General features: G+C 46.3%; 2 protein-coding genes across 3 annotated transcripts in view; one reads left to right on the top strand and one right to left on the bottom strand.

The window, feature by feature from the left end:
• Positions 1-15,122, bottom strand: part of LOC135367509 (venom metalloproteinase antarease TserMP_A-like) — a 92,169-nt gene that overhangs the window by 50,320 nt on the left and 26,727 nt on the right. The window lies entirely within an intron of this gene.
• LOC135366469 (venom metalloproteinase antarease TserMP_A-like) overlaps positions 1-15,122 on the top strand; it is a 38,279-nt gene that overhangs the window by 6,190 nt on the left and 16,967 nt on the right. For both annotated transcript variants that reach the window (XM_064599179.1, XM_064599178.1), the window contains exons 2-10: positions 182-357; positions 614-703; positions 1,802-1,931; positions 2,504-2,554; positions 6,235-6,359; positions 6,453-6,527; positions 8,100-8,260; positions 12,626-12,675; positions 14,178-14,286. In XM_064599179.1, the coding sequence (XP_064455249.1) occupies positions 182-357; positions 614-703; positions 1,802-1,931; positions 2,504-2,554; positions 6,235-6,359; positions 6,453-6,527; positions 8,100-8,260; positions 12,626-12,675; positions 14,178-14,286 (967 nt within the window). The remainder of the gene's footprint in view (positions 1-181; positions 358-613; positions 704-1,801; positions 1,932-2,503; positions 2,555-6,234; positions 6,360-6,452; positions 6,528-8,099; positions 8,261-12,625; positions 12,676-14,177; positions 14,287-15,122) is intronic.

Genomic DNA, 15,122 nt, shown 5'->3' with positions numbered 1-15,122 from the left:
CCTAACTCTAACCGCGTGGACCAGATTCTCTTCAGGGAGCTATTATTGTTGTGGACAGAACCTTGTAGGCAGACGGAACACAAAAACATGAGCTTCGGGGACGGAACAGTACAACAGCTGCGTGGTACATGACTTGCTGACGGTGCGTCCACGAAACATTGACTCCCTCCCATACTTGCAGTACAATCTCAGGAGGCGATTGTGTATCCGGAGTTCCTAGAGGAAAGGTCGGATAATGGCGCCCGAACACTGAAGATCAAGGACGACTTAACGCTTAATCTGGTGCCGAAGTCACCGTTTCCTGAACGTCTCCATCTTCGAACGCCCCGACACGATGGTTCGGTATTCAACACCTATGTAAGTGACGAGAACTGTAGAAACACTAATGACGTTGGGCTTTTCCTGCCGCATGCGACTGGCACTGCACGACTGTATGCTGCGTATTGGCTCGTTTCCTTTAGGTTTGACCATTATTATCATAAGGGAGACACAACTGATTGAAAGTGCGTCTCCTCGCTATACATGTTCAAGCACGGGAGTAATCCTGTCATGATATAGCAAGAAAAAGTACTTATTTCCGGCGTCACTTAACTGACATCATTTCCTGTGGCAGGTTTCCTCGTCGCTGTACTCGTCTAAGCTGTTCCAGGATGAGGACAACTTCGCATCTCTTGTGGTGACGGAAGATAATGGCCTGCGTCTTGTGAGTGCGTCTTCTGATTTCACCACATTATAAACACAGATCTTTATCGCATAACCCTGTATTCACACGAGTCACTTTTCTGCGGGCTGACGCTCAGGCGGCAGTGAACGTCACCGCTCTCTGGTGCCGCGTGACTGGCGCTTTCCGCCGCGTCACCACTTTCTGATCTCCGGAGCGGCAGTCGGAGGCAGCCGGATACCTTGTCCTCCCGACACAGATTCTGACGACCGACGGCGTCTTCTGCCCGCAGAAGGAGAAGATGACGCAGCGGATACGGGTGGCGCTTGCTTTTTATTTCATCAGGCTTGCTCTGCACGTGTTCCATACAAGGGCATTCACTGTACTGTGGCCAATTCTGAATTGGAACCAAAGATGATTTGCTTTACTCCGAAAGTGGTGCAACGACACAGCGGCGCAGCAGCTTCAGAACAATTACGCAGTGCATAGATGGGTGCCTACAATGTTGTCTTGCATAAGATGCTTCTCATCTACGTGAGGTGAAACAGACACGGGGTACAAAGTATTAATTTTATAAACACGGATATTTATTCCGCTGGACAAACCTTGGCTACACATAATCGTTCGCGTGTACCTTTCCAATACATGCATAAAAACATAATAACTGGAAGCCACTCTTCCTACCGAAAGGGAAATAAAAAGTGAATTTGTTTTAATTCAATGTAATTAATTATTGCCTACATGTAGCTGGATATTGCAGCGTCATCGCCAGTCGATCACTTGTCGGCAGCAAAACCGCTCACGAATTGTTTGCGAGAAAACGATTCACTAGAACTAGCTGATTTCTGGAACCGTATTTTTTCTCTTTCCCAATGTGGCGTTATCTGGTCGCGTGCTCGCGCTTCATTCCATGGGGAGTTTCACCTCCCAGCCTTCTTTCTTCGTGGTTCGAGGCTACGCCTGTGCGCCCGTCAGGGTGATAAGGAATCTCCTCTTCCAGAAATCACCTCTTGCGAAGAGGAGTATCTCCTGTATCATGTACCATGAGACGCAAACGCCGTTCATATGGTGTACTTCTCAGGAATGGCCTTTAGACTACCTACCCGTGTGTTAGGGGTGTAAATATAGGTGCTTTTTCAGCACGGCATGATTGGCGATGATTTGCGCATCGAACCTCTGGCCACCGCTGGGCGCTCCTCGGTAGGTCATGTAGCCCATAGGCTGTACAAGGTGGAAGAAGTGCGTTCGGACACTCCGATTTACCAGTATGGTAAGTACTTTGTACATTACCTCCGTTCATTACACGGCACATTTCATGCACTTTGAATTGCACTTTTACAAATGGCATGCCCCATCTCAGCGAAGTAGTAGAGAGGACGTCGATGATCCCCATGCAAACAATTCCTAATAATATCGGTCGCGATACATTTTTCGTCCTTGAAGACACAGCATCATCAGCATCGACAGCATGGAGGCGAAGCGGGCTACAGCCAGACAGCGTCGTCGGCGAAAGAGAAGAGAGTAGATGTCTACCGCTAGTGCATTCGGCACTTACGATGATTGGTCAGAAGACCGAAGGAGCGATGAAGTTTTGTCAATAGCATTTGAATGTCATTATGTAGAAGGAGAAGTGCTACATTATACTTGGCGAGCATACACCACGTCACGGGGCAGCATATCAAGCTTTGACTTACAACCAAAAGTTAGTGCCCTTATCCTGTTACACCTTGCGAGTACCCAGTCGTACTTCCGTTTAACTTCATCCTGCGTTAAAACATGCACCACATGTCATAACCCCTAGATACTGGTAAATAAAGAATAATCCAAGTTCGTGTTCTCCAGTTTCAGCTCCCGCTACTGATAGAGCAGCCCGCACTATCGACAATATAGTTGGTAAGTTTATTTCGACATTTCTCTGTGTACGATACTCCCAAGTGATTGTGGAAAAGGTGAGCAGTGTGAGTTATCACAAGTGCGACGGGTAGGTCCTTTGAATAAGGCTAAGAATTAAGGGTCTACGCTAAGGGTAAGTAAAGGCTTTGTTATCTTTCCGTGCTGTTGGGTGAATCTGGTGTCATCCGCCCCATAGCAAACAAAATCAGCTTCGCGACCTGGATAAAGAGGAATCTTGAGACACAGGTCTCCGGTCCTTGGGCCTTTGTCTCTGGTTCTAAACCGTATGATCTTAGTTATCGAGAGAACACGCATTGTTGCAAATTGTCGTACTACGAAAAAATTAGATTAGTTTAAGCATGTCTTTCACACAGACATCGACTTAGTGTGCGGGTATTAGCCTCAAATGACTGAAAATCACTTCAAACGGCTGACAAACGCGAAAGAAAGTATTTCCTCGCCGGTGATGGCTGTTGCAAGTCTCGCAGCAGAACCAACACTTTCTACGTTTGCGTGTCCTTTAATAGCCTCTTGGGTGCGCGTGCGAACTTGATGGCTAACTTCAATAGAGGGGGGCAATCATGAACCCCCCACACTACACGCCAGATGCAAGACTGTACCAATGACTCTAGTGTCTAAAGCACAATGCCCACGCGTACGCCGAAAAGTCCGTGCTTCGAAAGGCTCGTACCAAAATGTCCTGCGCCGCAATCTCCGGTTCCTCCAGGGTTCCCGCAGCGTCTGCCACCTTCCCCTTTGTCTCTGCCGGTTGCTCTTGTGTTATTAGCCGTGCGAGACCAGTCGCGTAAAGGTCTTGGGCCCTCGTACACAGAACTTGCCAGAAGTGTTAGAAGTTCGAAAAAGCTTCACATGGTGAGCCACCTGGAATGCCCACGTTACCGCGTACCAGAGCAAAACGCTGTGAAGACCTCAGGGACCAACGACTTAAAAGAAGGGTGGTAAGCTGGGGTAGTTGATTCGAGTTCAACGTGGTGTTCATTGCAGCCAAAACAGACACACACTCAGACAGAGAACACAGTGCAGTTTTGCAGTTTGTGTTGTGTGTTCTCTGTCTGAGTGTGTGTCTGTTTTGGCGGCAGTGAACACCACGTTGGACTTAGAAGAAGATCCAGAGAGAAGTTGTTCAGAAGTTAGAACGCGAAGATGTAGAGCGTTGAGGTTGAGTAACATGGTAACAAACGCAAAAAAAAAAAAAAAAAAATCAGCGACGCACAGAGGACGTCCGTGTTTTTTCGTGTTTGTTATCATGTTCCTTCCTCTTCGACACCGCCATGTCAACTCGCTCTCCTGATTTATCGTCGTGGTTCCAGACTTCCGGAAATGTTTATCGTGATGAAAAGAAACGACGAAAGCAGTGTGGTTGTTTAAATGCATAATGTGTTGACATAAAGAAAAGCTCCTGTCCTGGTCGGGTCAAAGTATGTGTAATTTCAGGGATTTTAGTTAGTTATATGGCTTATTATTACCGAAATTAACGGTCACAGCAGTTCGTTACTTTTCCGAAGCTACTTTATTACAATTTTCGCCGAGTACTTTATAATTATAACGGTAAAAAAATACTTTGGACACCAGACCAGACACTGTAGCAAACAGAGACAGTAATCAATTACCTTTTTGGAGTGTAAGTCTAATTTCAACACTACGTGAGGACAGAAATTGAGGAGTGGGTCAGGACATCCTGACTCCCTGTAGATACACCCCTGACTAGAGACCATCTCTGACCCTTTAAGACACTGGCGTAGCCATAGGGGGATTCAAACCCCTCCTGAAACCGTATCCTTGGTAGTGCTTTAGGCAAAGGTAAACGAGGGTGAAATCCTCCTCCTTCATGTAAAGTTCCCATCAAGCCCCTCCCGGAGTATTTATTTTTTGGGCTACGCACCTGAAGATGATACCTTTGTCGTCTGCGAAAACGTCGCGAATCTGCGGGCAGAAAACTAAGTGGCATGGTAAATAAAAAGAAACAGTTCATGTGATACCGACCACAGAAATATGTCAACGTAAGGTAATACATAACCTAAGTATTTATTGCACGACGACACTACAACATGCACGAATGCTATCACAATGATAGCAGGACGCTATAATATCAAGGAGAAAGAGACAACTTAATTGAAGATCTGTTGATAAGAGTCATGTAATCCAACAGGTGATAACACGAACGCGTATTAGGAAACGCTGACTTTACAGGGTTCCGCGTGGGTTCAAGTGAACGAAGAACAGAGGTCAAAGTTAACACACGGTGCGGGCTTCAAATACCGGAACGCACCCAGGCGAAGAATATCTGCAATCCCAAGTGATTGATGGAAGGATTTTCACTTGAAACCACTTATGTACAAAGTGGTTCAAAGAAGTTTCAAGTGAAAATCCTTTCATAAATCACTTGGGATTGCAGACATTTTTCACCTGGGCACACTGACACATCGAGCAGTCAATCGGCTGCTGTACCACTGATGAAAGTTCGCCTTCTTTTCTTGTCAGCCGCAACTCTATCCACTATTCCTCCTCCTAGTAAATGCCTCAAGACTATTCGTTGTCGTCACCATAGGACTTCTTTCCATACAGAAACGTATAAACAGCGTCAGTCGTAACGGTGAGGCCGACAGCGACAGGCCTTCTCACCAACCCCGCCACAACCACCGCAGCGATCACATGAACTCGGTTCAATTCTCTGAACCGTCTCCAAGGACGCTTCCCCTGTTGGGTGATCTGAGCCAGGTTTGAGAACGGCGGTAGTGTCGAGCGCTGTTGGCGCAGCGCGCGGAAACAGGAACACCTAGCTCATCTGTAGAGATGAGTGCGGTGCGGGTATACCCGCGGATACCCGCGGGTATCCGCGCAAGTTTGCCCTTCGCGGGTACACATTTACGTGTCATCGAGGGTTGCGGGTAAGGCGCGGGTTGACCCGCACTGCCTCCGCAGATTACTCGGGTATACCCGCGATACCCGCAGCCACAAAACCAGCCTATCGGCTTTTGGTGTACGACCCGATTTACCGCGAACATTGTGCCCAAACTATTTTCCAAGACGTTCCATATCCAGTGCTTCCGTGGTGTGCGAGATGACAGCTGATTATGAGACCGGGTAGGTTGGTAGTGTGGGCAATAAAAAATGGGGCAGGGTATCGCCCCTGGCGCTGAGACTTCCCATTCATCATCTCAAAATAAAGTTATTGTTATTGTCAGTCATGTTTGCCACATTGGGCTAATTTTGGCTATCTTTCGACACGACGACTGGTTCACTTCGTGTTCGTAAGCTGGCAACCACGTCAACTGTCGCCACAGCGTCTGACTGTTGGAAAAGTGTCTCGCTAACGGACAGTGTACCCAGCATCAATAAATCATTTCGTGCTGTGACGATCATGTGGCATAACTGAACCATGCGTGCGCATTGGGCTGCGGGTGCACCTGCGGGTATGCGTGTATCCGTTGGGATGTGCGGGTGCGGATGCGGGTTGCACTAATGGCATTGCTGCGGGTGTGAATGCGGGTCGTGGTCCCGCGGGTGCGATGCGGTTGCGGGTACGAATTTTTATACCCGCACTCATCTCTACTCATTGGACTCCGTGAAGTCCGTATATCGTTGAGTGTCGCTGGTGCAAACGGGGGATTACTGTCACTGTAGGCCGAATCAATGTCACGGCGCATTCTTTCTTGCAGAAAGCCGCCTGGACAAAAGCTCTGTCCGCGCAGAAACGCATATCGTGGTGGACAGCGTTCTCTTTGCACAGTTCAAAAAGAATAAGACAGACACAATTTTGTACATGGGAGCAGCTCTCAACTCAGTAAGTATATGCGCTTGTCCTTCCTACCCTCAACACTGACCAATTTGATAACGTTAAATAAGAAATCTGTTTACCTCTCACATGTTTTCGCAGATCAATCTGAGGTATAAGACAGTGAAGACCCTGGAAGTTGAAATTGTCGGCGTCGGATTTACGTTTTACGAAAATGTACGTATTTCATTCTACCTTTTTCCCAGACGTCTGCTTTGTTTGCACTGAACAGCCTATATAGGACATCTGATATCCCGCCACTTTATGTATCTATCATCTGACATTGTTTACATTCTGTGGATAACCTTTTCGTGAGCTGTCCTTTCGTTCGCTTATTGGGCACATCCTATTAATTGGGGTTATGACACTTCGCCTAGTGGGTACTCCTGACAGATCTAGAATGAGCTTATTTAAAGAAGCATTCAAGTGGCATCTAAGATGTTCAAACACTGCTGTCATCGTGTAAAGGAGTATGTGAAAAGCATTCACACAAAATATTTCTGTCCAAAGTTGTTTCACCGCGGCGCAGTCAATTTGGAAAATAGCTGCAGCGGTGTTAGGTCGGAGCGCTCCAACTGTAAACCACTCTAGTGTGACGTTTGTGCTATACAGCCCCCCCCCCCACACACACACCTTCGTTGGTAGAAAGAACCGGCTGCTACGACTATTGAGAGCTGTTTCTTGTCGTCTCGTATTCGTGGCATGAATTATTTCACGTTTTCTGAAAAACAACGCATATATGCAGCCCGATAAAATAAGACTGCGACGACAAGAGTAATATCCGCTGCTTCTGTGTAATCTCGGAACTCAGAGTAGCAGAAAGCAAGCAATACTGGCGCTATTGGTGCGCCAGCTGTTAGCCACTGAACCAACTATGCGGTGAAAACGGTGAGACAGGCTGCACATTGTCAGGAAGCACTGGGATCGCTGTACAAAAGATAGTAAGATTCAGGCTGCAGCACTCGTTCTTCCAATGGTGTCAGCGGTCCAAAAAAATAGATGTCGTGCCGTTGACAGCTTTCAGAAGCTCCGTTCCGGACACCATAAACACGAAGAACGCCTGGCGTCAACGAAGCGGTAGCAGACGCTCCGGCCAGTGCAGCGTTGCACATCTCGACCATGTGGTCCCAGGTTCAATGAGGAGCGTCCCTACTACTCGCGTCACATAGTGACACGCGTGGCGGCGGACATCAAGTGTCTAACGCGAAGACAAAGGAGGGTGTTTCGCGCACGGAATATTCAGTGGGCTATTACAGGCGTCTTAATTTCGCTACGGTTGCACTAATTGTGGGAAAAACTGTTTTCTAAAGCCTAAAAGTTCATACCGACAAACAAAAAATAGAAAAAAGTCGTGTACCTCTAGACTGCAACTTGAGACTGCATTCCATGTTTCAGAGGAAAGGATGTACGAGACACACAAGTTTTCTTATGATAACTTTGAAACAAAGGCAAACATTTGGGTAAAATTGTGTGACTTCGTTGCCAGTGGGCAGCTTTCGGTGAGTGCGAATAGTGTGTTGTCAAAGCGCCCGAATCAAGTAAGGAACTTTGAAGATTCACCCTGTTCAGGACGACGACGGGGGAGGGGGCGCCTTCCTTATCATGCACGGAATCCCCATGCTTAGGATCATTCTTCGTTTGGTTTGGAACAAGTAAAAACTGAAAACGGCGCCTCTCTCTGACTCCTTCCTCTACTCTAACACACCCAATGTCGTTCTTTCCTTTTCGTTTTTTTTTTCTACTTTTTAGGGTTACGAGGAAGGTCTCTTCTTGAAGTTTTTCAACGAGCCAGATGCAAAATGGGACGAGTATGCCGATATCAAAAGCACGCTTGCCGCATTCAATGACTTTTACAAGAAGACCCACACCAACGTATTTTCTAATGTGGATCTGCTTTCCTTTGTCACAGGGTATGTTTTATACCTCCATACACATCGTCCTCCAAGTTAGCGAAACATGGATTTATTTATTCCGAAATTTTTAGCTGTGTCCCGTCAATCAAGAAGACTTAGAGGAAAAATGAAAACAAAAAAGAAAGCGCCAATGTACATTAAGCGAGCGTTGTGCTTTGGGCGCGAGAGTCACACAGCGAAATCCCGATGGGATGACCTCTCCCCACACAGCGTCCCTGCGCCTCTCATTATGACCAACATAGACGGACGCAGTCGGGCAAAGCATGTGCAGAAATGCCCAAAGAATAATGGAGCTCAATTTACCCACTGGCCCAGTAATTTGCTCCAGAAAATGACCTTACATGGGGGTACCGGGCTTCCCAGGGAAACGGGGGGGGGGGGTCTATGTTCATTGATACATGTCTGTAAGTATACGTATACATGGGCAGCCAACCTGTATTGGGCAACCTCAGAAGTTTCAGGGGAGTGCAAAAACTCAGGCGGTGTATACTTCCCTGGAGGAGGGGCAGGGAAACACCTGTCACAGGCATTGTAGGACTCCTTAAGGAGAACGTAGAACGGTAGAAAATCCAGCAAACCGATAGGGGAGTTGTGAAGGGAAGTGCCTCGGGACAAGAGCCGCCGATATATTGAACGGCTTCGTTCGTCGACCGAAGCTGAGACACCAGGTCTATATTATGCGGTAAGTTGTGGGGTACGCATAGTACATTCGGCACGCAGTAGATCACTTTTCAGTAGGAATGTAAAATAAATTTATGGAGACACATCCCGTGTGTGATATGCTCCGAGAAATTTATGAGCAACAGGGCCTTAAATGGCACCAAACGGGTAAGCTGCTTGCTTGCTTGCTGCTCTATGTGCTCGTTAAGTAGCAACCCAATAATGAAAAGAGTCATTACTCTATCTAATAAACGGCCAAGCGCACTTTCAGTGGTCGTAACTCCAGTCGAAATATGACACATTCTCAAAAGCAAAGGTCACGGAACCAAAGAGGACGGAAGCGAAGTTAGGTAGTTCTGACAGTAGCAGAAGTGTTTTGGTGCATGGATGCCTGCCCTGCGCTGCACGACTATACCTCGTTTGACCTGCACAAATTTAGAACGACGAACGATGATCAAAAGAATCAATGAAGAATCAGTTGATCTATCGGTTGATCGATCCACTAAAGGATAAAGGCGGGATACTTGGTAAATACTCATTAAAATTGTTCAGTTAAGAGTACATAGTTGTCTTGTGTTCTTGTCTTCGCCCGTGCCCGTTGGGCTGCGCTACAAGTACGAGTGATCGATCCACGTGGGGAAACTATCCATCACTGATCACTTGCGTTAGCGCTGATGTGAGAACGCAAAACTCAGCCTTTCCCAAAATCAATTTATTCGATGATACGCTTTTAAAAATCATGTGCCTGCAGTGTGTATCAAAACTCCGTAGCGGAAATGGGTGTGAGCGAAAGTATGGATTCTCGTCAAACAGGAGAGTATCTGGAGCGTTGAGCAGAGACTGCTTGTGAGGGTAAACAGAGTCACTCCTTTTTTAGTGCAACAGTCGCCACTTAACGCGCCCACGCAACAAGAACTTAGGAACACGCGAGAGCAGTACTTTTTTTTTTCGATGGGACGCTCTAGCGGCGGGCGACAGCGGGCGAGTTCACTGTTTCGGACACTGATCTCTATAGTAATAGGCTGGATAGCGGACTCAGGGTGCAACCATACGGTCACCGGCCGCCCCATCTTCCGAAGCTCAAAACATTGCCCTCCGCAACTCAGCTGCATATTCTGCATGCGTCTTGACGTAGCATTCTTGTGGTGCCATGCCCGCCTGCTGTGGTTATGGGTGTGCTGCCCGTACTGGCAAGGCACGGGGACGATATTTCACAAGTAAGTGACTTAGTTTTACAAATAAATGTGATTTATTAGTCCACGAGCGGGGCGACAAAACGTTGCTGTTGAAGCATGTGCGCGGCACTTTGTGACTCGTATGTCAAGATCTAAACGTTAAACTTTAAGCAGTACGTTGTCTGGATAGAGTCATTGTGATAGTCCAGACTTCTTGCAGTTCACGGGTATAGTCTCGGCACGCAGCAGGCGTTGAAGTGTACTTGTCAGGTGTGGGATCTACGGCTGAGTTTGTTGGTCACGGTATATCGCCGATTGCTTGGCTGGATCAGCCTTGTCATCCCTGCCGTAATTCATGGCATAAATTGTTCAATGCAGGTTCCCTCACAGCTGCCCAGAACTTTTAAAAAAGTGGGTGGTGAATGTCATGCGAAAGGACTGGACGCCGTCGAAGACATCAGTGGTCTGCAGCAAACAATTTAAAGACAGGTGCTTCGGCAGAACGGGCCAGACCGTTTCTTTGAGGCCTGGTGCTGTGTCCACCAAGTTCGACTTCCCGAAGCACCTCCAGAAAGTAATAATGCATGAGTCATATGTAGAGGCCGGATTTATATGCACTAAAAGCTGATTGAACACACATGCATGAAAAATTCATTAAACTTGCTCAAAATATGCACCTCTAGGAATGCACTTGCATGCATTTAAAACACGCAACAAATTCGCTGGGGCAACAGTACCTTACGTTACGCAGTGTACAAAAAGCATGCACAGTTGAAAGTATGTATTTGCATGAAAATCTGGCCGCTATGAATCATGTTCCCTAGTTAAGAGTTTCAAGCGATCGTTGCTGATTGGAATCAGTACTGCATGAAGGGCACCTTACAGCTGCAGCTAGTTCAATATATGAAACCACTCCTGAATTATGCATTCATATGCAGTTAAAAGCCACTCCATATTGCATAGGACAATACTAAGATGGGCAAAAGAATATAAAGAAAATAAAGTTTTGCATGAAAATTTTGCCTTACAAACTGATTTTAGTGAGATATACAAATACACCAGCCACATGTCTTTTTGGTCAAGCATGTTTACTTATAGACAATAAATAATTTTTCAAGCTCGAGTGTCTAGTCTTTATTCTGCCTGCTTAAGTTTGCGGAACATATGCTTGAATGTAACCCAAATGAGAACCATGTGATCTGTCTTATCAAAGAAGTTTCCCAGTGCTACAGCAGGATCAGACTGTACCACTTTGCCGAGGAATATACAGAGAAGGTGACAGCCAGGCCTCACCTGCGAAAGAAATTGTCAAGGTTGATCATATTCAACAACCAGTAATGCACTCTGCTCACTTACCTGGTTGACTGCTTCAAACTTGCCTTTGCAACTTGACTTGTGATACTTTGGTCTTGGAGCTTCCACCACGAGACCTTGCTACTTAGCCGTTTTATGACCTATTCACTCTACCCCTAGTCATTTTGAACTGTCTTTACCGCCATTTACCTTCCTAGTGCACATTTTTCTAGTCGGTATGTTTTTACCGTCATATAGCCTTTATATCACATACTTAATCTCATTCTAGTACTTTGGAAGTGCTTTACTGCCGTTCGGTCTTTCATGTCATACCTAGTCACATCTGAACTTCCTGTGCAAAGCATAATGTTTATGCCCAAGCATTCATAGGCATATTGAGGTAGTATCATAAACAAACGTGCCAAACATTGCTGAATACCACGACTCAATTCTGAGAATACTAGCACTACCTAGCATTCCAGACCCCCGAGCAGAAAGGAAATGGGAGAAACACGAGAAGCAACACGGGCACACGCTGACAGACCATAAAGGAAACGTAACGCAGCAAATGCAACACCACACAAAACCAGCAAATCACATAATAGAAGTTCCAGTAACAAAATTGGAACGACACTGGCTCACACGAGTACAAAATAGACAGGAAATAACATGTACGTAACAGGATTTCACACAAAAAACGTAAGAAACCCAATCACTAGGGATTTATGCAGCGACCCGTGGCAAAATTTTAGCAAAGCAGCAAGGGAAGCGCTCACAAACTGCAAAACATGTCACAGAATACATGCATTCCTATGGGCGGTAATCGCTTTTTTTAGCACCGCAACATGGCGGCCGGTTGGCGTTCCCTTTCCTGCGATACCCTCACCCATCCGCTATCCAGCCTTCTAAATAGAGATCAGTGGGTTCGGAGCGGGGGAGGTGAGCTATTACTTCCGGTGCTAGATACGGTAACGCGAGTACGCGCAGACGAAGTACAAGCAATCGCCGTTTGTCGCTACCTGCGGTTTCTTACGTTCCCCTTACGTGCTTCGGATCTCTCGGGCCTTCCAACAATATAATCAGAAGGCACTGTCAGGATAACGTGCACTGCCTTGGTTCGATTATGCAAGTTGATCTGCTTGACTCTCCGAAACATTCATCAGTACACGAAGACAGACACGCTCCCATCTGACCGTTGGGTCCCGGCGTGCCTACTTATTTTTTTTTCTTACAGACGAGATATGTGCCTGCTAGAAGACGATGAGGTATCTCGTGCCGTGGAGGGTAAGCCTTCGTTGAAACTTCCTGACTTTCCTGTGGAAGCATTAAGGCCAGCTGCAACGCCACTCTCCAAAATATACACTGCATGCAATTCATGCACTCTTAAAAAAAGGGTGTACTTTAACTCCTTTTTTTGCCACATATATAATACCCTTTTGGGGAGTACAATTACGCTCAAAAGGGTGTCTCCTCACTCCCTCAAGGGAGTAGCATAACACCTTTCTCCCTACTGGAGAGTAATATTACTCCCCGGCAGGGAGAAGGTGTTATGCTACTCCCTTGAGGGAGTGAGGAGACACCCTTTTGAGCGTAATTGTACTCTCCAAAAGGGTGTTATATATGTGGCAAGGAAAGGAGTTAAAGTACACCCTTTTTTTTAAGAGTGTGGGAAATCTGATGGATGTCTCAGTATTGTTACCAGAAAAAGACGCACCCTTTCGAAGGCGTCAGTGAAATATCACTCCAGTAAAATCACTTGCCACGAATATCCCCTGCGCCCACATCTCTAGTCGGAGACAACAGTAACAATAGCTATGACGAGGTGCCTCACCACATTAGGTGCGCTAGTATCCCTCGCTGCGTTAATGACGGAACCTTGCACAGCACTTGAAAACTTGCCATGCCCATTCTTGCGTGGAGCAGCAGAGTTTTACTCCTGCACGTCCACTTACACCCTTCCGCGTATCTATGTAGCAGATGCAACATTAATATAATTCTAATCAATTTCATTTCTATCTTTACTATGTGGACATGGGAAAAAAAAGCTGTGGGACAGCTTGACAAGTTCCCATCCACATAGTTTCCACACATTGTGGCGGAAACAGGGACGAAAAGCTCTAACAAGCTCGACATTAAGCTGAGACTTCGCAAGGATTGGGCAGAAATGAGGTGATCGTCATACCGAACACGGACCGCTCCCTTCATACAGAATACAACATTCGCATTCATATTGCACGAGTAGTTAATTCGTAAACGATATCTATAGCAAACCGAAACCAAAATGCAAAGCGCACAGCGGCTCGCCCGGAGGAAGGTACTGTGACGTCACCCAGCATAGTCGTCTGCTACGAAGCTTGCACTTTGGGAACGCCATATTTCGTATGTACGAGTATGTTCCTGACACCCAAAAGATTACTGCCATGTCACAATCTTTGTGCTGATTTTGTTGCTGAGTCCCACTTTAATGCAGCTCCTTCTGTAAAAAAATATACCAAGCCTGTAGCTAGATGACAGTTGTAGCCTTAAGTAGGCTTGGTTAAGAGGAAGGCTAAGATATGGTCCCATTAGTACAAGCTTCGACCCTTACTTGAGAGCCTGTGTCGCCTCTTTGTGCACTACAGCGGAATGGGCATCACTGTCATCTTTGTAATCGAAGGAAAGCTTATACCGACGCAGCAATGCGGTATGTCTATCTTTACATTGAGCCGATAGCTTCATCATCCTACATTAAAATATTCAGTTGCATTCGGCTTCAAACCTGCGTTATCGGATATTGTGCTTCGCAGGTATGGCGTACGTGACGGGCGTATGTGGCGATGCACGAACGTCTGTGGTGGAAGACGAGGCCTGGTCTTTTGACGTAGTGCGCAGAATGGCGCACGAGTTAGCTCACAAGTAAGTAGTATAGGACGAAGTCGTGCTGCAGTCACGGCAGTGGTGGAGGGTCATTCACGAGGGCGAGTAACATATTTAACTCGTGTAGCGAATTCTGAAAAAAAGAAACCTAAACCTAAAGAAACTGTGGAACCTTTCCACCCGGGCAAAGCTATAATAACTTTTATTGAATATCATCCGTTTCTGCCCTTTACCTCTGACAACCTTTACCGCCTTCAAATATGTTGTACGAATCAGCCAAATTTTTAATCTTGCTTAACTGTTCTACATACCAACTGTACGTTTTATTGAGTGCACAATAGGACTTCGATGCTTATTCCGAAAGGCTCATTATTGCAATTCCGACATCACCACCAGGAATGGCGTAGAGTATTGCCCTTGGCCACGAAACCATTCAACATCTGAGAAAGTTATTGAGCGCGTTAAAAAAGGTTCAGTGGAAGTATCAGTATACAGTCCTTTATTTGTTGCGCAGGCTTCATGACAGGCTTTAGCGAGACTGTCTTCTTTAGGAAGCATTGCACAGTAGCTAAGAAATTGCTATCCATGGGCACTCGATCGCCGCTCCCAGCAGAGGAGATACCACAGGCCTGTGGCATAGCAGTGCACTTTCATTTGACTCAATTGACAAGGGCAATACATGCCAACATACTCCTGCCATTCTTTTGTTCGATTTTATCATTTGCAGATTGTTTATCGTTTACAACACGTTTTTGCGGTTTAGTTATATGGCCAGCCGGACATACCTAAGGAGAGAGTATGCAACTAGAACATGACTGATGGCCAATTCAGTAATTAAATATTTGACTAGAGAATTTCCGGTAAAGCCGAAATAG

This window comes from Ornithodoros turicata, chromosome 8 (genome assembly GCF_037126465.1).
Source record: "Ornithodoros turicata isolate Travis chromosome 8, ASM3712646v1, whole genome shotgun sequence".
Classification (NCBI taxonomy): domain Eukaryota; kingdom Metazoa; phylum Arthropoda; class Arachnida; order Ixodida; family Argasidae; genus Ornithodoros; species Ornithodoros turicata.
The sequence above is the reverse complement of the archived record's forward strand: the minus strand, read 5'-3'. Positions and strand labels throughout refer to the sequence as shown.